The sequence below is a fragment of the Pteropus medius genome, unplaced genomic scaffold (assembly GCF_902729225.1).
Source record: "Pteropus medius unplaced genomic scaffold, Ma_sr-lr_union100, whole genome shotgun sequence".
Taxonomy (NCBI): Eukaryota; Metazoa; Chordata; class Mammalia; order Chiroptera; family Pteropodidae; genus Pteropus; species Pteropus medius.
The window spans coordinates 9,397,949-9,421,640 of NW_024340699.1; the positions used below are offsets into that span (position 1 = coordinate 9,397,949).

The following is a 23,692-nucleotide window of genomic DNA, read 5'->3' on the forward strand; positions in this document are numbered from 1 at the left end:
AATCTCACTTCCTTTTGTCCCTAGAGCTTTGCAGCCAAGCAGCTGTCCTTATCCCCAAAGGCTCCATGGGCATTGCTACCCACCCGCCTTTTCTCGAGACATTCCTGAGGCCGGGATACATCCGGGCTTTCTCTTAGGGTGACTCTATTCTGTGTCCTCCCCATCACTCAGTGACCATCACAGATCTCACCTCCGAGAAGTCACCCCTGGCTCCTTGACCCCCATGGATCACTTTCTCCCCTTTGCCTCTGTAGCTCTTTCCAGGATCATACTCTGCTCAGCATGGCGAATGCAGGTTTGCCTGTCTCCATCATATATTAGCACTTTGTCTGAGCAAGCACAGAAGCACTTGGGGGCTGAGCCCTTGAACAGAGGCAGGTGTGGGACAGCCTTCGGAGGGGAATGTGGTGTACATGGTGTAGAGGAAATCAGACAGACCTGGATTTTGATCCTGGCTACTGACTAGCCGTGCAGCTTGCAGTGAATATCTTACCCCATCTGAGCTTCAGTTTCCTCTTAGTAAAAGAGAAACTATGATACCTCATAAGGTCATGAAGTGCAAAGCGGTGTGTGAAACTGGGGTGCTCAATGTTCCTGGTTTGCCTAAAACTGATGGAATTCCTGGGATGTGAGACTTTTACTGCTAAAACTGGTGAAGTTAAGTCCCAGGCAGACAGCTGGTCACCCAAATGCAGCTAGCTTGGCAGCACGCACACATTAGGCATCCAATAAATGCTATTTTCCCTCTTTCTCCAGCGGTTGGGAATTAAAAGGTAAAACAGAGGACTTAGAAACTTTGCTGCGAGGCCAGGACTCTTGGGCATCTTTCCCTTTATCCTCCCCTCTGCCCATTGCCCCTTCATCTTGCTATTTTGCCACCTGGTGGTGGGGCTGCCATGAACCCAGCCACCCCAGGAGCTCTCACAAGGGGCAGGAGCTAGGCAGTGCAGCCCGGTGGGCAGGCGGGAAAGATGGAGGCCCCAGCAGGCCCCAGATTCAGGAGCCCACAGTGGTTGGGCCTTGCTCTGGTGCTGGACCTCGGTGAAGGCTGGGGCAGAGGGAGCCCCAACCTCCACGAGCCTGCACTGGTTTTCCCCACGCCAGGCATTCACCAAATGACGCTGCGTACTTACATTCTCTCTTCTCTCTGGTCCCCATCCATGCCTGAAATGAATTAGGGCAAAGAAAAAGAACTGAGTTTGCAGTGTTTCAAAGAACCAGCCTCAGAATACAGATAGTTTCACTTAATCTAATAACGAGAAATCAAACCCACTGAGCCGTGATAAAGCGGGAAGCAAAAAAAAAAAAAAATCCCCAGCAGAAAAGCAGGGGGAGGCAGCGGAGAGAGTCAAGTGACTCAGTTCCCGGCCATACTTGTGAGCTGAGCTACACAAACCTTTATTTTGTGTAGCTCCTGCAGCAAATAATTACTAGTTAAAAAAAAAAAAGGTTTAGTCAGCAAACTAACTCTTTAGTAGCTATTAAATTTCACTGAGTCGAGGTTTCTCCAAGCAAATGAAAACATTTGAGATAATCTTCTCCTTTGCTGATGTGTTAAAACAGCCATCTTGGGGCTGGCTCACCCTTCGGGTAAAGGGAAGACAGCTGGAAAATGATGCTGCTTTGCGACTTTTCCCAGATGCATTAGCTAGTCAGACAGATTTGGTGACAGCTGCCTTAGAGCTGTGGCAGGCAGCTGTTCGCCTGGGTCCCCATCCTGTTCTCCTCAGAGAGAGAGCCATGGGGATAATTTGGTGAATGGCTCCTATCAGATGCTTCACATGTCATCTCATTCTGTGTTTACTTAAAATTCCGATCATGTGTTCCTAATTTTTTTACTTTCATTTTTTATCTTTTAAAATATTTCATTAAAATAGTAACTCGATGACTAAGGAGTTTTTTGTGTGTGTGTGCACCCCAGCCCTGATTTAACCTTCATATTAACTGAGCCAAGGCCAGAGTTATGAACCCTGATCGCACAGATAAACAGAAGCCCTGGTTATGTCCTTAGCAAGTACTGGGCTTGGGCCTGATTCCGAATACATTCGTGCCATTCTGTAACTAGACCCCATAAGATTTTACAGCAAAGTTAGCAAAATTAGAGTAGACCTCAGTATCGTGGCATTACAAAATGTGGTTGGCAGTGAGAAAGACACTTTCAATGACCTAATCCCATCCCCCTCCCCCCACTCCTAATTATTTCCTCTCTGCTACCTGTATGAACGATTAACTAAATTGGCAGATACAGTTCCTATGCACTGCAGTGGAAGGAAGAAGCAGCCTCCAGTGTTTGAGAATAAGGTATCCACGAGCGGCAGTCATTCCCACGCTCCCAATTCAGCATCTCTCCACTCCTTTCTTGGCTAAATCACCATTTTCTTCAAAGGGACCCGGGAACTTTACATGCAACCTAAGGAGCCTGAACATCCCTCCAGCCACAGCAGCAAGCGAGCTGCTCCCGCCTGGGAGCACTCAGGACTTCCTGTTCCTGCATGAGCCCACCAGTTGGCAGATTTGGGCACCATCCCCTCTTAATGACAAACCCAAGTGAAATGACAGTTACTTTGGTACAGGTGGCTTCTTCCCTGGCAGGGGGCTACTTCTGTCGTGTCTTTCCATGGTTGGCGGTAAAGGAGGCTTTTGTATCTTGGACGAATGGTCCCCGAGAGGCCTGCAGGGTTGAGAGGAAGGATGTGTGAGGCACAAACTGCTTTTTCATGGAGAAGACCGTGTCCCCTCCCACAGACCCAACATAGCACGTACCTTCCTGCCGGGGGCGAGGGCTGCAAGAAAGGAGGGAAGAGGCATGAGTCCTCAGAGCTCATCCATTCAAAGAATAAAAAAGGCAAGATGCAAAACCAAACAAAAATGAGTACAACCAAACAGGAAAACGGCTTACCTTGTCAGAAAACAACGGTTTCTTTCCTGTCAACGACAAACAGCAGATAAAAACTAGAATTCAAGATTCTAGAATATATTAGCTAAGCATAAGGTATTAAACCATAGTTTGATGACACTGTGACCTGAGTGCCCTGGGTTTAAGCATTGAAGAACCTGGGTGGGTCCCTCACAGAGCACCTTATTTCACAGGCTCAGCGAAATGAAGTGACCTGCCCAAGGTCACACGGCGTTATGTACATACAAAAGCATTCTGGGTCCTGTGCTGCTTTTCCACATTTTTATTTCACGTAGCTGACGATAAAAAGGATTAAGTGTCTTTCATGATTTTACGCCACTCTCATTGGTCAAGAGGTTTTTTGTAAAGCCTAAGTATCTGAAATCTTTGTATCTGAAATAAACCCATTTGCCTTGAAGGGGTTAAATTTCCTCTAATCTGTGGTACATTTGATATTATATAAAGCATTACACTTGTTTTCTGAGAAAATTTTAACTCGAGGAAGAAGGTTTCAGGAAATTCTGCTGGTGGGCTGCAAATCATTTTGTTTTGGTTTTTGTTGGTCCTTCCTTCCTTCCTTCCTTCCTTCCTGCCTTCCTGCCTTCCTTCCTCCTTCCTTCCTTGCCTTTCCTTGCCTTTCCTTGCCTTTCCTTGCCTTTTTCCTTGCCTTTCCTTCCTTTTCTTTCTTTCATTTCTCTCTTGGAACAGGTAACACACAGGCTTCCTGAAGAGATGCTAGGTGTACCTGAGAACTCTGCATTGCAAAGTTATTCTTGATTCTGTCTGAAGTGCCCTAGCGTAGATATGCCCTAGGTCTTCAATGTAATAAAAGTATTACTTAAGTGGATTCAACCAGTTCTAGAAGCAAAACCCATAGGACCTTGAGTGAGTTATTTAAGGTATTTGAGTCTCAGTTTCCTCACCTGTAAAATGGGGATTATAAGTTAAAACTACATAGGTTTGCTGTAGGGATCAGGTGACAATTTGTAAGTAGGGTCAGACATGATCCATGTTAGATTGCTTGTTCTCCTCCCTACCACTTCCCTGTGCAGTTACCTCCCTGAGGTGAATGATGACAGGATGTGCCTGGGGTTGCATTTTCACAACGTGATTTATTCTCTAAAGACTGAGTACACACCAGGCCCAGGATAGGTCCTAAGAATCTCATCCCATTGCGAAGTGCTCACTGCCTACTGGGACAGAGTTTCGATGGTATAAAAAATGTTTATTATTCATAAAATTTTGGTTTGGGGTGGAACCCCTACTTTAGGGTGATAATCAGAAAACTTTGATTTATATCTTTAGGCCTGAATAGATTTCCTTTTTTAAAAAATCTGCTGATTTATGCATCTTCTCTGGGCATATGAAGAGTCTCCTGTTAAGAGTTTGAGCATCATAAGAGGCTAGTTCTCTCAACACATCCCAGACAAGGGAGTAATTCAAGGGTAGAGCTGGTATTAGAAATCTTTTAGAAGGGTAGCTTTTGCTCAGAAGGTGACTCTGAAGGATTTGATGTCAGTATTCCACTTTTCTGAGGCTTTGGCTCATGGTAGTAAACAGGGCTGGAGTCTGAAGTTGAATTTCTCTGTCTTCATTTTTCACGTAATTCGCATGGCCCTCTGCGGTGGACCACTCTAAATGACAGTAGCTGACACAGCTTTGCATGAGTCAGCAGAACCGTGAAGCCAGTCCCGGAAAAACAGCAGCAAGCAGCAGCCCTGAATCCACAAAGGTGAAAGCCTTGCTCGGGGCGTAGCTAAGGAAGGGCCGGGGCTGGGCTGGGGCTCTGGGATTCTTATCCCTCAAGGCTCAGAGCACCTTTCCCAGAACCCCCTAGTCCACGGCAAGGAAAGTATAAGGTCTCCGATGGCAGAATGATATGGAAAAGAGCAACCACTTTGAAGTCAGAGAGAGACCTGGCTTCAAATCCTGCCCCTAGTTATACAAATTTGAGGAAATGACTCAAACTCTCTGAGCCTCAGTTTCGTCATCTGCAAAGTGAGGATAACAATACACCCTTTTTGTCAGGTTGGTATGAGGACTAGGTACATTATTTATGGTAGGTAAAGCACTGGCCCCATAGTAGGTGCTCAGTAAAGGGTAGCTGAGTTTTGGCATCGAATCGAGAATAGCTTCACGTGGAGGTAACTGACATTCGGGAACACTCTGGGTCAGTTCTAGGGGGAATGGACTGTGGCATATTCCCATAGTCTGCTCTACTGCACGCACACAAGGAACAACAACCTGCCATTTGAATAGCTCCTTAGAGTTTTACAAAGCATTTGGTCCTTACAGAACACCCACCTTACAAATAAGGAGGTAGCTCTGAAAAAGTTAGGTCCCTGTAGTCAGCACTAGGTAGCAACCAAGGTGGCTGACAACACGTCTCCCAGACCCCTTGTCTCAGCCTGGTCCCTCCCTCTTCACCACGATGCCTCCTGCATCACTTCAGGAGGACAACGAGATGTGTGTACACAGATGGCTCTCGTGGAGAAGCAGGCCCAGCACAGGGCTGAGCGCGGGCGCCCCCCATCAGGCTGATATGGATTCGGGTCTCTAGCTGGTAGCTGAGTGATCTTGGGAAGTTACCTCTTCATGTCTCCGTTTCCTCATCCGTAAAACGAGGATGATTCTAAGAGTCCCCACTCCGTAGTATTGCGGCGTTAGTTAAATGAGGTGGCACGTGTGAAAAGCATACAAGAGACACTCTGTAAATGTTGGCCATTATCATTATGTATCAAATATGAATGAAACCGACCTGGCGTGAAGGGTTCTCTGTCAAATGGAGCTAATGAACGATCTAGGGGGGGTTTCGTGCTTCTGTCTATCGAAGGAGCAGGGACTGGAAGAGGCAAAAACCGATGTCAGTGAAAGGAAGAAAGTGGTTGGCAGGGAGTCGGGGTACAGCTGGCGGGTGGGCAAGAGAGAGCACCCCTGTACTTACGTTTTGCTGTTTTGTGGTTTCTACTTCTGCTAGGCTCTTCGTGGTTGGGCTGGGGTGGGGGAAGTGGCTGCTTAAAAAAAATCCAAATGTTAGGAAGTATCTCCAACACGATCAGCAGGCCCTGGTGGCTCCCCAAACATGTCTGAATCTGTTTACTCTTCTCCATGTCCGTGTTCTGCCCACAAACACGCACCTCCGTCTCTCACCAGGACACTAGCCTGCTCCCTGAGCCCCTGTTCTGCCCTCTCTCATCCGAGGGGAGCCCCCTGCAAACCCCTCGTGGCTCCTATCATGTTAGGAACACAATAAAAACTCACCAAGGCCTGCAAGGCCCTCCCTGGGCTGGCTCCTGTCCACCCTTCAACCCCTCCTTCTATTCCTCTCTCCAGTGTCCCCTGGACTCCCCCATCGATGTCTCCCTGCATTTCCTGCAAGATCTCAAGCTCACGTCCTCTTTGGCATCTTTATATTTGCGTTTCCATCTGCCGGGAATGCCTTTTCTCAGCTCTTGTCACAATTGTCTAGCTCAATATCACCTCCCCACCCATCATCATGTTACCGGGTCTTCCATCTCCCTAACTGCACATTGCTACTCAAATTATCTTGTCTATACCTCTGTTTACTTGTTTATTATTTGCCAACCCCTAACCAGATTGAAACTTTATGAAAGCAGAGACCTTATTTGTCTCATTCACGCTCTAGAACACTGCTGGGCACACAGTAGCTGCTCAGTTAATATCTGTTGCTCAAATGAGTGATTTCTGCATCCCAATAGTGGAGGTGAAGGCTTCCAAATCTCAAAAGCAAAATGCATTGGTGAATAAATTCAGTTCCATGAGCCTCCTCAGCAAGAAAACTACACAGGCAGGAGGGAGCCAACTATTCTTGGGTGGGAGGTCCTGACTGTGGTGTGGTCTAGATTTTGAGCTTTGGGGACAATATATCTTCTTCCTCCTTCCCTCTCTGGTCCTTAGCCATTTGCCATAGCTGTTAAAGTGCTCAAGTCCCTCATGAAGGGAACACATTTCCAGCTATTGACTCCTTAGCCTGAACTTCTGTGGGAACTCGAGATTAGACCCACAGGACCTGAAACTGTAAACGTAAAGAAAGAGGAAAGGGGTTGCTGCCTCTCTCTTTGCCTGGGCTTCCTCCCCTCTTGGTAAAATAAACCTTGTAGTCTCAAGGCATTTGTCTGTAAAATTTCAGAGGTTGGCCAGCAGGTGGCGTAAGTCTTCTTGTGGGAAAGAAGGCGACTTGAGATCCATGGTGTGCATGCCAGTAGGTGCCTTCGACCTAACTTGGCCCTGTTGGAGTGTATTTTACAGTTTCCACTGACTTCAAAAGTGCAAATAGCACAATGCATACTCGAAAGAGATTTCTTATTATACAAGTAGTCGATATCATTTATGGTAAAAAGAAAATACTGGTGGTAAGCATTATGACATGAATACAAATCACGTGTTTCACCCCCACCCTCTCCGAAAACCACTATGAGTATTTGGGTATGTACTTTCCCCGCCTACATATAATCTCGTCTCGCTGGTTGGAATGAGATGAAGGCGTTCGCAGTCTGCTTTTCTCTCTGGCAGAGGAAATCTTTGGAGTGGACACGAAGTACTATGAAAGGGCGAGAAGGCCTACCGTGTGGCTCCGGCCGGCCGGTGGAGGAGGGTGGGTGGCCATCGGTCTCTGGGGGGGCACGGGCGGCTGCTGTGGGGCTTTCCCGGAGAGGGGCCGGTCTGCGGAAACGCAAGGGTGTTAAGATGAAAGCAGAGATGCTAAGCCAAGGCCAGCGTGGGCCACACGCAAGGTTTTCCAGGAACAGATCCTGCACCCAGCTCTGCACATCTAGGGGGTACAAGGCCCTGGATCCTGCAGCCCCCCAGCAGCAGCAACGTCAGCCTTTGTCGCGGCAGGGTTTGCCCACCCCAGGGGTACCAGGGGGCGGGGGGGGAGTCAGCGACACACCACACAGGCAGAGCTGGCTGCCCGAGCAGGGTTACGTTGGGACTTGTGGCTCGCGGGGCTCCTGGTCTGCGTCCTCTTCCTTCCCCTCGCATGTGCTCTGGCCTGTCCTCCCCCTCCCACTTCCTGCTTTTGCTCTTATCTCTTCACTTAGACGGAGGAGCTGGTCTCCAAGTCCTGTCACCAAGTCACAGACCCTTAGCTTGTTGCCTGGACTTGCCCGGGACAGAAACTCACACAATTCTGCTCACCGCAGAAGCATCCCTGGGCCAGGCTGACAGCCTGCAGTGTCAGAGAAAGGCCAGGCCAGGACTGGGAGTGAGTGCTGGCTTCCCGACATTTTGTGCCCGGAGACCCAGCCACTGAGAGGCACCCCTGTCCTCAGATAATGGGGCCAAGCCTGGTCTAATCTCAGGCCACTCCACACGCCCTCGCCATCTCTCTGACATGCCATGTTCCTTCGAGCCCCAGGACCTTTGCACGGCTATTTCTGCTGCATAGAACGCTCTTCCTTTCCCATATGTACTCTCGCTTAGCCAACTCCCCCACCCCGCCCTTCAGGTTTCAGCTTTAGTATCACATCCTCGGGGAATCGAGCCCAGACCAGGCATACGCCCCAGCCTCACCCCCTGCACTTGTCCTCCTGAGTATCTATCACGGTTTAATGAACTCATTTTGCGACTCCTTTCTTTCGAGTTGCCTTATCCACTGGACTAAGAATTGTTTAGGGTGAGGACTCCGTTGTTCACTCTGTATCTTCGTAATTCACACATGTGAGGCGATCAATACTTTAGTTAACCATTTCTTCTCTGGGCCTCAGTTTCCCTGTATATGAACCAGGCTTGATCATTGTTGCCCTTATCACACAAGGCGCTTAAAAACACACGATGAAATGTTGACATAATTTTTGTGAAAGGGCTTGAAAACCACAGTGTCATACGGCGAATGGAGTAGTGGCATTAATTTTTTGTGATATTGATCATCGACTCTCTACCTCACTCTTTGATATTCTATTACATGAGTATGTGTGTGTGTGTGTGTGCGTGTGTGTGTGTGTGTGCGTGTGCGTGTGCGCGTGCTTATTTTCTGTCACCACCCATCACCTCTACAGGAATGGAAGCCTTGCATCACGAAGCAAGGGCTATGTTTTCTTTCCTGGTGATTTTGAATTTCAGCATTTGGACTGATGCCTGGCTCCCAGTAAGAGATCAATCATTTTTGTTGAATGAATGAGGGAGAAATGGGCTGACAGGAACAGGGAGACAGTAAAAATCTTAAATACCGTTTAAAAAAATTTTAAACCTATAGTCAAAGCCCACTCGATACCGTTAAGTTTATTCTGACAGTCCGTGGTGGTGGTGCCACACAACTGTGAATCGGTCAAAAGATGGGGAGAGACAGGAACGTTCTCGTCAGTACCTAAGGAACTCACAGAATGAGTTATCACTGCCAAATATCCTCAAGTGGCAGTTTGATGCTGAGATCAGCCACCACAGGCAACGATTAATAATTAATCATTGATTAATATTAATAATCCTCACAGCAAACCTATGTGGTCTGTATTATTATTATCCGATTTCACAGATGAAGAAATGGAGGCCCAGGGAGGTAGAACCAGTTGCCCACACCCGGCAGGGGCAGGCAAAGCCTCCCGCACGTGGGCACGGGCCTCCCGCACGTCAGCAGGCCGGGGGCTGGGCTGTCAGGGCCCTTACCGATGTACATGGAGTTGGAGAATTGCTTGGCGGGCAGGATGGAGTTCTGCAGGGCGTCCTCGTCGTTGGAGGGTGGTGGCTCGTAATCAGCGTCGTCTTCCACAGGCACCTCTTCCTCCTCGTTGGGGGACTCGTAGTCACCATCGTCCTCCTCATCCTGATCGTCGTTGGGACTTTCATAGTCATCTTCTTCCTGCCAACAAGGACGGGCACAGGGACGGCACGGTTTGCAGAGGTTCCCTGGCAGTCCACGTGCCTGCGTCTACCCTCTCTCTGCCAAGCCACGCAGTGGCACTCGCTTGGGGACAGGCCGCGCTGAGACAGTTACTCCCGTTTCACAGATGAGGACACTGAGGTTGGGGAGTGCGGTATCACAGGGCCAGCAAGTCGTGGACTTGGGACCTCCGTCAGAGTCTTCAGACCACTAGGCTAGTGCCTTCTTCTCTATGCCTTTTCGCACAACACAGAAAAGCGGAAGAAACAAGAAAGAGACTGGAACAGGGGGCGGGGACCCGGCACCATTTTGAGTGAACACCGTTCTTACTCCAGGCATCGCCAAGAGGAAGACTGGTTAGTCTTGTTGCCCCAAGTTAGCTGTCAGTTCTGTTCTTAGTGTCCTTGCACCCCCAAAATATCTTCTCACTAGGACGCAGTGCAGTGCCGAAGCCCACGCTAATGGGAACCCAGATTCCACCTCTGTTCGTCAGAAGGCGGATCCCGTCTGACAGGGGACAGTCACAGCTGCGCTCTTCAATTTTTACTGAGATTCGAGCATCGAAACAACAGCTCATTATTCATGACCTCTGACACTGACTTTGAAGCTGCCCTCTGAGAAAGACTCTTTCCAAATTAAAATTTTTCCTTGGATTTTATGTTTGGTTCTTTGTGGGTCTAGGAAAGTAAGCCCTAGGGGCTGGGTGACTGCCTTCAAAGCAGTCCACAGAAATGGGCAGTCACAGGATTTCCCAGGCAGAGGAGACACCACCAGCCGCCCAGCTGACTGGCTTGTTACTCTCATGCCCAAGTCCAGTGGGCAATAAACGAGCCTGGGGCATTTCTCTAAAGTCAAGGGCAAGAAGCAACGGCAGGTTGCCACTTGGAGAGGAAAGACACGTAGCGATCATCTAGAAATCCTGACAGCTTTGATGGGTGGATTAAAAGGGACTAAGTTGTTCAATTGAACAATTCCTGTGTTAATTTTTGACTTGAGCAGTATTTTTTTTAAAAAATGTTGGAAGGTAAATTGAGGGTCGAGTGTCTCCCTGAACTCTGAAAAAGACCCATCCTGCCATCAGAGTTTCTATAATTTAAGTTTCGGGAATAACACCTCTGACAAACAGGACTTCCAAACAGTGGCCTCAGCCCCTCTCCAGGCCTTGCTGACTGCCCGCTAGTCGGACAGGGGAACCCCTCTCTTCTCTCCGTCTGCCCGCTCCAGGCCCATTGCTTCTGACTTCCCACAAGCCTTTACCCCATAAGCCTTTCTCTACAACAGACTTTTTCTCTTCACTTCTAGAACGATTATTTCTCCCAGTGATTTGGCTCCTGAATTTGTATGCCTGTTTTATTCTTGATCATATTCTGCCATATGTATGTTATCTACACTGTAAAATGTCACAGGATTGGGCTCTTTATCTCTGTCCCACCCCCTTGGTGCCCTGTGCAGTGGTAGATCATGTTTTATATCCAGCAGCTAACGGAAACTCTCCGTTTTTAGAAAGGATTGGAGAGAGCAGCCTCGGGCCGAGGGGCTGCATGGCAAGCAGCGGCAAAAACATAGCTTCTGTGCGAATATGTAAATGTATTGGGGGTGGGGGGGAGGGGACTCTGGTCTATTCTTCCTTTTGTACAAAATAAGTCTGTTGTATTTTGTGTTCACCCAGAAAGCACAGACTTAGCTCGCATATTATTCAAATTCAGTGCTTCCTTTTACCAGAGTCCCAGCAGGATAAGGGACATTTAGTGCCTGCTCCCTAAAGGCACTAGAGGCAGCCGCTTAACCAGAAAGGCCACTAGGCTGAGAGTCAGGCCACCTGGTCCTAGGCCCGCTTCTAACTAGCGGTGTGGCTCTAACCAGTCACACTCTCCAGCGGGCTCAGCTGCTTCATCTGCAAAATGAGCAGACTGGGCTCGGATCCACGACAGAGGCTTAGTCTGAGTCTAGCTACATGCACAGTGACGGGATATGGGGCCTAATGGGGAGAGGAAGTCAGAGCTCATCAGACTCCCAAAGGGCTTATCACTGTGACTCCTCAAACATGAAACCCAGCTGGATGAGACCTCCCCTGAGGTCTTCTCTGGGCTATTAGTTGATTCTGAAATCCCTTTTCCTCTGTGTCACCAGTGGAGACTTATATCCATGAGAAAAGCTACTTTAGTGCAGGGGAGGCGTTGGGGGAAGGCCCTGCTTTGGGTAGTAATGGTGGATAATGGTGTGGTCTGCAGACTACAGCCCACAGGCCGAGTCCGGCCCATCGCCTGTGTTTGTAAGAGAAGGGTGGTTGGCACACAGCCAAGCTGCTCGTTCGGGTGCCATCTACAGGCACCTTGCGCTGCAACCGTGGATGCAGGTGGGTGAGACAGAGACCGTGCGGATGGCGAAGCTGAAAGGGTTTCCTATCTGGCCTTCGCGGGACTCATCTTCTGAGCCCCGGGCGGGGGTCTGGCATCTTGTTGGAGACCTGGCTCCATGGGGCATTGTGCTGGTTCCGTACTACAAGGGCATTCTGGAAACTGCTGGAAGGACAGCCCGCCCATACTCACAAAGGATGACCAGCCTCCGTTGTCTTCCTCATGGCTCTCTGTGGAAGAAGACGACACCACCGTCAGGACCAAGGAAGCCACTAGAAAGTCAAAGCGGCCCTCCCGTCTGGTGCCGTCCCGTACCACAGCCCTGTCCCGGGCCCCCATCCTGCCTTCTGCCTACCTGGGGGTATCTCTTTTGTATCAGAGCTAGAATATCTATCTGAGGGGCTTGTCATACTGGATGGCATAAAAGTCACCTGAGAGTGCTTTAAAGTATGTGCGATATAACAGTTGAAAATTGTTCAGAGATTCGGAAGCATGGGGCTGGCTCCAGGGAGGTGCTCAGCCAAAGACTCGGTTCTCCCATGCTCGCCCTCCCAGAGTTCCTCATTGTGTCTCTGCGGAGGGTCCCAGCTGAGCAGGCTCCACAAGCCGGGTGCCCTGCACCCTGACATCTCTCCTCCCCTCAGCCTGGACCCAAACCTTTTTCTGGGTAAGAACTGGCTGACAAGCAAATGAATAAGGTCACCCGCATGCCGCCCAAGGAGCCCCAGGAACCAACAGACAGAACCAAAGTACTTGTCACCTTCTGAAGCCATCACTCTCACCCCTGAGACCTTTACCTATTTCTTCAGGAAACCGATGGACCTGGGGTCTGCAAAGGCAAACAGGATTGCATTAATGGCCCTGCTGACTTAGGGGGATTTCCCTCCTTCCTCAACCCGGCCCTGCAAGAGGATCCCCCAGTGGAGACTGTGTCTCACTCCCCAGGACTGGTGTCCTTGTTGCTTGGCAACCAAGGCCAGACTGCCTCAAAATTCTAGAAACCACCAAAGCCACATCAGCGATGCCACTAGGAGCTCGTGACTGCCTGATTGGGGGACATTCCCCTGATGTCCCAGGCTGGGGGCAGGGTGCAGGGAAGAGGGAGGAAACGCCCTCCCCTCGTGGCATGAGCTATGTAACCCCGTGACCGAAGGAGCGCTGGTCACAAAAACTGGGCGAAATCAGGTCTGCGCCTCCCATTTAAGGTTCGACTTGGGTTTGAAAACTCTTTCAGCCCTGCTTCGGCGGCACTGGGCCGACTCACTTGCGTGCGAAAATGCTTCTCCTCTCTTCATTCTTGTTGATTTCTTGACTTAACTTACTGAGAATCCTGAAAGATGAAGGGTCAGATGACGAGACGAAACCACCATCGCTCCCCGTCCCCGACCTTTCCACTAAGTCCTGAAACTCCTTGATCTGTCTGACCTCGGGCACCTGGGCCAACCTCCGCCAGTCCCTTCGGTGGGCCCTCTGCTCCTCACTTCCTTCCGGAACTTGTCGCCTTCGTCCCCTGCCAGCCCTTGCTCCACCCCAGGGAGCCCTCTGCGTCTGCCTCAGCCTCCTCAGTCCGGCTCAGAGCGCTTCCCTTGGACTTGTCAGCTCACACCTGGCTCCGCCTCCTCAAAAATCCTGCAGCCTTATGATCTGGGTATGACCGCTGTGTACTTTACGGTGCTAGTACTCCTGGGGCTGCCTGAAGTGCCCTTGCTCCTGGTTTGGCCTCCTTGCGGTGATGTCTGGCTTCCAGGAATCCACATACCATCTCTGAGACCTGGGTGAATCAGCTGCTTATTGCTCAGCCCTTGACGAGAGCGCCAAGGGCTGTCCTTTGACTTGGATCTCCTTCCATCTTCCCCTCCCTGCCCCTTCCTCAGTGATGTGGGTTCTTGTAAAAACATAGAGACGTGTTCTCAATAGACACCCTCTATTGCCCAGGCCCTGAGGCCAACCTTGCCAGGACCTTGGAGATACTCCTGGTTCCTGGATGCCATGAACTAGCAAATCCCCAAAAGCCAGGACAGAAAGGCCTTTGCCAGGAACGCACTACAAGCACGCCCTAGCAGTAAGCTTTCATTCCGTGGGGGTCTCTCGAAACTTCAGGACACAGACTCCAGCCTCCCCTAGCGCCCACCCCTGAGATCGAGGGGGATTTGGGGAGGCTGAGAGGAGCCCCAGAGATGGTCTGCTCTAATGTCATCTTACAGATGAGGCCACAGAGCCCCAGACAAAGGAAGGGACAGGCCCACCTGTAGGTTAGTGACAAAGGCCATCCCTCTCCCCACAACGCACACCAGCCCCAGAAGCCAGGCTCCCTAATTTCCAGGGCAGCACAAGTTTAAAACCGCACATCCGTGTTCACACCCTTTACACTGCGAGCTCCGTGGGAGTGAACACGGGAGCCTGCGGCCCACCCGAGATGAACCTAGCCTCTACGTTCCTCCCGTTCAGTGACCATCTCCAGGCAACAAGTGTGACCAAAAACAAAATCGCCAAGTTAGCAAAGATAGTCCTTAGCATTCATCACTTCTGGTTCCCCTCGTGAGGCTCCCAGCCCCCACCCCCCCTTCCCACTTTCAGGCGACTTGCTGTTCAGAGTCCTCCTACCTCATTAGAATGACAGGATAAACTAATTGGGGACTAGAGAGGACAGAGGAGGAGAGAGGGCAATGTTTAACCCTCTAATGTCATTGTTGAAATGTCACACATCACTGACTGCCCAGGGGAGGCTTCCCAGTGGCCGCCTGACCACACCACTGGAACACCTGCCACACTGTAAGGTCCTTGGCTTTAAGCGATTGTTTTGAGAGGTCGATGGGGGCCCCTCCCCGCCCTCCTCTGACCCGGGGGCTGGATGGGTTCCCACAGAGCTGACAGGGGAGCCCCGTTAGGTCCTGCGTCCAGGCCAGGTCTGGAGGTGGTGGCCGCAGCGGCCACTCGCTTTCAGTTTCCCCTTCATTCAGCAACACGCACCTCCCTGTAAGTGTCAGAAACCACACTGGGTGTTCGGGGTGCCTCGACGAACAAACCAGAGACCCCTGCTCTCAAAGAGTTTACACGTCGGTTAAGGGAGAGAGGAAACAATGAACATTTAAGGAAGTGAAATTCTAGGTCAGAACTGTGCATATGAAGATGCAATGGTATTGGGGGCTGGTAAGGGGGATGGGGTGCATGGGAGGGGTGCGGTTGCAATTGAAAATGAGCAGGCCTCCGTGCCGAGATGACATTTCAGCTGTGACTTGAAGGAGGCGGGGCTGGACCACACCTCGACACCCCCATCCCGCAGAGCTTGTCTGGGCTCTGACTGGCTCACAAAGCTGCTTTCATCCTGAAAGGACCTGCTTTCTGCATTGTCTGTCCTTACAGTATCTTAGCAGCCAGGCTGGAGGCTGCTGGGGCTCTAACTGGCTAAGGAAGGAAATGCCAAACCACAGGCCCCAACAGAGAAGCAAAGAGCGGAGAGTGAGCAGAGCGGGGCCTGCCAGTCGGGCTGTGGCAAAGCGTGGGCTCTTAGTGACCTCCTGCCTTACTGGGCCTCAGAGAACACAGCCCAGGCCCACTGAGACCGTGCAGGGAGCCAGTGGACAGGGAAGGGAGGCAGCTGCTACCTCTATGTGCAAGCCTTCTGAGCTGCCCCCCACTCCCATGGCCCCCAGAAGGACCAAGTGACAGTGAGTGGCCAGAGGCGACTCATTCCCCTTGCTCCCCACAAACCTCAAGCCCCACTCAGTGCCAGGGAGGGAAGTGGAAGCGGCTGGGCAGCTGGTAGACACGGTTTTATCACTTTGCCTAGTTTTTAAGGGATGAAGTGGCCCCGGAAGAGGGCCTGGGCCCTCCAGCAGAGAGTCAGGCCATGGCAAGGAGGTGGGGTCCTGCCATGACTGGGCTTCCAGCCCAGCCGCATGCCCAGCTTGCAGCCTGACGGGGGCCAGTCTGACTTCTAAGTCAAAGGCCTTTCCGGGTGACATTAGAAGCACAGAGGGAGGTCCTTGCCCAGAATCTTCCTAAGTGTGGAGCCCCCTCTGCTCTGTGACCTCAGGCAAGGCATTGTCCCTCCCTATGGATTTAAACATAAAATTTATAATTTAAAAAAACCTCCCAGTGGGCATCAGCAGATTTTAACAGGCACTCCCCTGACTTACGCGGCTCCTGCTCAGCTGTGCCATGAGTTCTGAGCTAGGCAATCTCAAAGGAGGCTTCATTTTCCTATTTAAAAACCACCCCCTCATTACAGAATTCGGGGTGTCTCTGGGAGAGACCGTGCCCCCGGAGCCTGACTACATCAACAGACAGAGAAAGCCTTCCTCTTCAGAATCTGCCTTCTAACAAACCTCTTTAATACTGATATTTTTTAATCATGGGGGAAGGAAATAGACATTCAGAGAAGTGTAACCTCATTTTGGTCAGCTCTATGCAAACACAATCCCTTCTGATCGAGGCGATGATCACAGAAAATGAACCTGTGCACAAGGGGCGGGCGTGAGTAAGGCTCGACTATCCATACGTGTCAAGGACGGCACCAGGCCACTTATGTGGGTTCCTCCTTGAAAATCCACCACTCCCCTTGCGTAAGTTCTTCCCAACCCCCACCCCCCATCGATGAGAAACCGAGGCTGAGTGTCGAAGCGACAGCCCCAGCGTCCCACAGCTGGTAGGAGGCAGAGCCCGCTTTAGAACCTGGATCTCCCTCACCCCAAAGCCCGTTCCTTTCTATTGTTTAATCCTCCCCCTTTAGCAGGATAGAATAGTTAGTGTAAAAATAAATAAATAAATAAATTTGCAACTGTTCTCATTGGACTTTCGCATAAAACAGTAAGAGCAGCTAAGCCTTCCTAGGTGTGGAGCGTTTCGTCATTTGCTCATCATTGCCTCTAACTTTCCTCCTGAGCCTTTGAGGCGGGTCCTCTCCACTTTCGTCCCACACGTAGGAGGCTACCTGAAGTTCCCTACAGGTCCCTGAGGTTCTTTTCATTATGATATTTGAATCCTTTCTTCTCCGTTTCATTGCGCATCGTTTCTAGTGCTGTTTTTTCATGTTTTCTAGTATTTTATTCCGCAACATCTAATATGCTGTTAATCCCAAGCCGTGCATTTCTTACCCCAGACATCATAGTTTTCATCTCTAGAAGTTCTGTTTGGGCCCGTTTGCATTTCTCATGCCTCGGTGTCACTTGGACTATAATTATGTTGTCCTTGCCTGCTGATTCTAATATCTGTGTCACTATGGGTCAGTTTCGATGCTTCGGTTTTTCTCCTCCCTATAGGTCATATTCGCCTTATCTGAATACCTCTTAATCTCTGATTAGATGCTCGACATCATGAATTTTACTGTGTTGGGTGATGGCTATTTTTATATTCTGATACATATTTGTGAGCTTTGTTTTGGGATGCAGTTAACTTACTTGGAATCAGTTTGATATATATATATTTTTTTTCATCTTGCTCTTAAGGTTTCAGGCTAGTGCTTTTCCAGTCTGGTTGGTAGAAACAGGCACCATTTGCAGGCCTGTGGCTGGCTGCTCTTACCCCTGATGTTAAGTGGTTCTCCACACACGCGCATACGCACACACACGTACGCGCGCACACGCAAACACACGTACGCGCGCACACGCGCACACACTGATCAGCACTTTGCTGAAGAGGCCCCCTCTGCCATTCCCCAGAACCCGTTCTCACTGCCGCTCTGTCTTCTCTGACACCCATTCAGTGAACTCTAAACTTCTCGAGTCTCAGCCCTGTCTCTCCAACTCAAGGAATTCACCAGAGTCTCCCCACATTCCCTGCTTTCTGTGCCACGGCCTGGAGACTCTCGCAATGCAATGAGCAATCACTGAGATCACCACATCTGTTTTCCACCTCTCATTGTCTGATGTCCAATGTCTTAAAAACTGCCGTTTTGTATATTTTGTCTGGTTATTTGGTTATTTCTGGTAGGAGGGTACATCTGGTGTCATTACTTCTTATTGGTCAGAAAGCCAGAGTCTCCATTTGTGTGACAGAAATGATTGAAGCACCTTAAAATAAACCCCCAGGGAGTGTTTGGGAGCACCAATGCCACCTAAACAGGTCAGTAGACACTCAGATCTAGCTGACCTTTGCCACAGTATAATATAAGCCCCGGATTACCAAATATTCCATTTATTTCTAGAGAAGCTGGATTTTGTGGCATATTCCTTGACCTTAAAACACCGTGGACCAAACTTAACATGTCTACAGGCTGGCTCTGGCCCGCCAGCCACCAATTTTGACCTCTGTGTATTACGTTCTCACCCGTACATAGAACTATGGTTTTATTTTGATAACGTGACATTTCCACAGGCATAGAAATTGTCTATGTCTGCACACTCCATTATGATGGTCACCAGCTCTGTGTGACTATCAAGCCCTCGGAATGTGGTTAGTGTCTGAGAACCAAACTTTTCATTTAATTTAAATTTAAATAGCCATATGTGGTTAGAGAAAATTCTTAGAAAGAATAAGCATTCTTTAACAACTCTTGCTCTGGGGACAGGAAGCCCCAAAGGCAAATCCATCCTTCCTTCCTTCCTTCCTTCCTTCCTTCCTTCCTTCCTTCCTTCCTTCCTTCCTTCCTTCCTTCCTTCCTTTTCTTTCCTTTTCCTTCACCCTTCCAGACGAGGGAAACCTGAGTCACATTTTCCTTAGTTGACCCAGAGTACAGATCTCAAACTGGTGGCCCCCAGACTAAATCGAGCTCACTAATATGTTTACTTAGGCTTTCGATGTATTTAAAAATATTTGAACTATGGTTCAAATACACTTTAAAATTGAACTACATCACATAAAACCAATATTTCTAGCTACTTTTGGTAAATTCAAAGAGTGGGCGTCACCGGGTCCACACCGGCTGGAGCTGAGTGGCCGTTGCTCCCAGGGAACTGATTTGCAACGGTCTCCACCATTCCCTATTGTTTCTCCAATGATGAGGCTTGGTGCTGATTACCTCTTTTATCACCATAGTTGTGCTATTATTTTTCTCATCATGGGGAAATATTTCTCCAGACTCATGTTTTATTCAAAGGTGGTAAAATGAAAGAGAAGTCGATAGGACTTGGTATTTTTCAGCCTGGCCCGTTTTGCATGTTTGTATCGCCGGCCCGGCTCCCGTGAGCATCTGAGTATGTGAGATCTTTACGAGAGGACTGGAAAGCACATGGCACAATACGCACGCTGCAGCACCCAGGTCACACTCCAGAGCTGGGTCATGCCCGGCGTTCTTCTCAACACAACGCTCCTGACAGCCATTCCTAAGCAGTCACTATGGACAAGACGAAATGATGTCCCTCACCATCCTTCCTGTGGTCCAACCCTCTCATTTTACTGAGCTCAAAACCAAAGTCCAGAAAACTTAAGCAATCCCTGAATCGATGACGCCATTATGAAACTTAGGGTCTCTTGACTCTGGTGCTATTTTTACAGGCCCACGTTACCCAGCTGGGGAGAGAGGAAATGGAATCAGGCTTGTCTTTGGCAAGAGCAGCCAACGTGCCAGCTGGGCTGGATCTGTCACTTTCTTTTCCCAATGCATCATGCAAAATTCTCTTCCCCATACCAGGCTCTTGCTTTTAGCCTTCCTGCTTGCTTTCCTGTTTCAAACCAACAGTGATAGATAGCTGACTCAGCTTCCCCTGCACAGCTCCCCACGCTAGCCTCTGTTCCTCAAACCACCCAAGGAATCAGGGGGCGTACTTACGGCACCCGGAGCTTAGGGAACTTCTGGATGTCATTTTCTGTCAGGTTCTGAAATGAAAACACCAGCAGGTTACAATCCATAGCAAGGGCTTGGGGCCAGGTGAGTTGAGTAAGGTGTGGGATGATAGGGAGCGGTGGGGCCTGCGGCTTACGGAAGAGGACGCCCCTCGCACCCACTCGAAGTGGGCAGCTTCTAGATGTTTCATAAAAGCCTGTGTGCCTGGTGTTGGTGGATCTGCTTTTTCAAAGGGAATTCTAGAATCTGGATTTTATGTGAAATTTGTTGATTTCTATATATTGACAAATAATTTTAACTTAAATGCTACAAGAGCTAAATTGTGGGACCAAACAACATTTGTTTTGGGGACTAAAGCTGACGTGTCGAGACCCCTTCGCTGGACTTCAGGGCCCCTCTCAATCTCCATATGAGCTTAGTGGCTGGGAGACGCCAGTCTGGAGAAGGAATCTGCCTTTATACTACCACCACGCCCCAAAAGCCTCTTCCACCAGGCTGATTGGTAGAATTCTCTAGATTTGAGGATGCAATAGAGAGGCTTTCCTGAGGGAACTGAGGAGGGAAAGAAGAAAGAAACCATATTTGTGAAGAAATGACTTAGGGCCTTTGCCTAATTGCACCCTGATTAAACCTCACGTCAACCCTGTGATGTAGGAACTATCAACATCCCCTTTTCGTAGATGAGGAAGCTGAGGCTTGGCTCGTTCAGGGAATTTCAGCTTATAGGTGATGGAGCTGGGTCTGGAACCTGCTCTGCGCATATAGGGTCAATTTTCTTCCTGCAAGATCCCTTCTCCTGCCCTTTGAGGGTCCTAGTGGCCTATGTTGGAGGGGAAGAGGATGGAAAGGGTAGAGAAGGTGGCTTGAAGAGAGGAGGAAAGACAGGGATGTCATTATTGAGGACAGAAAAGACGGTGGACACACTTTCTATAGAATCAATGCTGAGACGAAAAAGGGCTCCGTCGACATTCTAAGTCCAGAGTCAGGCTGGTTAGGGCGAGAGCTCTGGAGTCAGACAGGCTGAGTTTGAATCTTAGTCCATCCTCTTAGCAGGTGTCTGATTTAGGACATAAACTTAGTCTCTCTGAGCCTCAGTTTCCTTATCTGTAAAATGGGAATCGTTTTCATAATAATGGCCAGCTTTCAGGACTCTTGAGGATTGAATGAGATGTTGTATATCATATGCTTGACACATGTTATATGAGTGAGAAATGGTGAGTTAGATGAGTAATTCTACCCCCTGGGGAGGGAGCAGTTGGGGTCTCGTTGGCTCTCAGAGGTTAGTGTCTTTGCTTCTTCTCCCCTCTGGACTGGGAGCTGCTTGGTGGGTTGTTTGCTGCCCACTAGGAAGAGCTGGGCACATTTCTGTTTGAGCCCAGCTGGCACAGGGGCTGGGCCACCTCAGCAATGTGCTAGGTAGACTCATGTGCTCCAGCTCTTAGGGGCAGTGACCGACCCAGCCCCATTATCAGACCCTGGGGCAGGGTTGAGACAGGAGTCTTCCAAGAGTCATGAGAAAATCAGCTTTTGTTCAAGCTTTTCCTCTTCCTCTCCTCCTCCTCCTCCTCCTCCTCTTCCTCCTCCCCGCCTCTCCCTTCTCCCCTCTCCCTCTTCAACATCACAGAGCAGTAGCATCGCCTCCTTCCAGAACCACCCCATCTCAGGGATGTATTAAGACTCATGCTCAGCCTGTGGCATGATGAGTGGAAGGCTTCCTGGGAGCTGCCAGAGGGGCTGAGTACTGCTGAGTCTTGGGTGGCTGTCTGCCACCTTCTATTTTGCTGAGTTGGGGACACAAACTAAGGGAATTTCAGGAAGAAAGCAAAGGAGAAGGTGGACGTGAGCACAACTGGAGACATGGAATGGCAGGATGTTAGGGAAGATCAAGCCCTTTAGTAGAGGGACAGGAACTGGGAGGAAAGATGACAGATGTGTAAACAGGATTTGGGGAGTTTTGCTATGTGATGTAACCCCCTCCTCCACCTCCTTCAAACACCTTCAGCAAACTCTGGGCTACTTACACAATGACTTGGAGTTAGACGTGAGGCTTTGTGCAGGTATGACTATATGCCAAGTGTGTCCTCAAGAGGGGTACAAGAGAGAGGCCTGGAGAGGCCACATGGCAGACACTGGGCTTGTCTACCCAACATCCACTCTCTCTGTTATGACAGGGCCTGGATTTTGTTCAGAGCAGCAGATGTGCTCTGTTCAAAACATATCACACCCTAGATTCTGTTGCACATGGCTAAGGTCACAGGACTCAGTATGGCCAGTGAGAAATAACCTGACATCTGTTGGACTGAGCTTCTGGAAGTTATTGCTTTCCTGAATACAAGGGGAAGACGCATTCCCTAGGCACGTTTGTACCTTTTACTCTTTGCCAGTGTCCTTTCCTCCTACCTGGAATGCAGATGAGATGCCTGGAGATAGAGTAGCCGTCTTGTAGCCATTAGGACAGAAGCCACAGGCTTTCCCCAAAGGCTAGAAGGGGCCTGGGTTCTCAATGACTTCCTTCAGCAGCTCACTAGCCCTGAGCGCCCACCTCTAAATTTTTTATCACTCGAAAAAGATAAACCCCAATTTGGCTAAACCATTGTGGTTAGGTTTCTGTTACAGGCAGCCTCATGCCTTCACAACTGACACAGTTTCCAAGAATATTTTCAACTTTCTGGAAGCGTGGCACCCCCATTCCCCATGAGACAAGGTCCCACCCTTCTCATAAAAACAAAATGGCAGCAAAAGAGATTCAAGGGACCTGCTAGCTCCTACACTAAAGAAGAAGGAAGGAAGGAAGGAAGGGGAAAAGATAAGGGCCTTTCACTTCTGTCTTCAATAGCAGGATGGCCCTAAATATTATAGAGCTAGAGGGAGTGACAGATAAGAAATTGTACCCAGAGCACCCAGGGTGGAGGGTGGCTTTTAACAGAAGCTGCCTTTAAATGCTCCAGCTGCTGGGGCAGGCATGGGGTTCCACTTCTGCTCTCCTGGCCCTTAGCACCCCTCTTTTCACTACCCCGTTCATACAATGAGCGGAATCTGTAGAGTTCTCCGAGGGCCTGCCAGGGCCCAGATATTAGGGAAGTGGGGACAAAGCTGCTCAGATACCATCTCGCAACCAAGGAAATAGCCATGTCCTAACAGGCCTGAGGCTCACAGGGATGGAGGCGACTGTCACCCACTATCGCCCAGGCCAATGTGCTCAGTTAGTAGATGAGGGAGTAAGGGGAGACTCAGGGCAAGGTGGCCCAGGGCATCAGGGAACAACCATGACCATCCTCGAAGGTGTCTCACCCCCTTTTCACTTGGCCCCGAGAAGTCTCTGTTCTCAGTGCTAAATGCACCAGAATGAAACATTCAGGTTTAGCAGTAATTTGCAAGAACAACACAAAACCCTAGGGATGCTATTGGCTCAGGGCTCAATATGAAGAAATAGCATCGTTAAAAACTCACGCAGCGTTAGGTTCAATTAAATGTGTGCTTTAGTCCAATTACCAGGTGTGTGACTCAGAACAAACCATGTCACACTTCTGTCCATTATTCCTCACTTACCTTCCTGAATGTACTTTTCTGCTCTAAAACAAGCTTCCGGAAGACAGAATTCACATCTTAATCATCTCTCTATTCCCAGCACATGGCATGGTCTTGTGTGTATGGAACAGGAGCTCAGCAAGACACTTGTCAAGTGAGTGGATGGGTGAATGAATGAGCGATTTAGGTGGAATAATGAATAAGCATGTCTTACATGGCATGTGAAAGCAAAGCTCAGCCCCACAGGGACACGAATTTGGTCTCAGCATGAGACTAGAGAGCCACCCCGAAGGGGGCAGTAACTATGGGTGGTAGTGAACTCATCATCACCAAAGGTGGCGGGGATGCAG

At 49.5% G+C, this 23,692-nt stretch overlaps 1 protein-coding gene across 2 annotated transcripts in view; it reads right to left on the reverse strand.

Annotated features, from left to right (window-relative positions):
- LCP2 (lymphocyte cytosolic protein 2) overlaps nt 1-23,692 on the reverse strand; it is a 41,397-nt gene that overhangs the window by 12,777 nt on the left and 4,928 nt on the right. Inside the window, exons 3-14 of one of the 2 annotated variants that reach the window (XM_039877632.1) lie at nt 19,800-19,846; nt 13,356-13,421; nt 12,889-12,920; nt 12,284-12,321; nt 9,521-9,713; nt 7,482-7,579; nt 5,841-5,910; nt 5,655-5,738; nt 2,900-2,925; nt 2,764-2,783; nt 2,564-2,671; nt 1,134-1,164 (exon numbers count right to left, since the gene is read on the reverse strand). In XM_039877632.1, coding sequence (XP_039733566.1) covers nt 1,134-1,164; nt 2,564-2,671; nt 2,764-2,783; nt 2,900-2,925; nt 5,655-5,738; nt 5,841-5,910; nt 7,482-7,579; nt 9,521-9,713; nt 12,284-12,321; nt 12,889-12,920; nt 13,356-13,421; nt 19,800-19,846 — 813 coding nt within the window. The remainder of the gene's footprint in view (nt 1-1,133; nt 1,165-2,563; nt 2,672-2,763; nt 2,784-2,899; nt 2,926-5,654; nt 5,739-5,840; nt 5,911-7,481; nt 7,580-9,520; nt 9,714-12,283; nt 12,322-12,888; nt 12,921-13,355; nt 13,422-19,799; nt 19,847-23,692) is intronic. The other variant, XM_039877633.1, reaches the window with a different exon arrangement.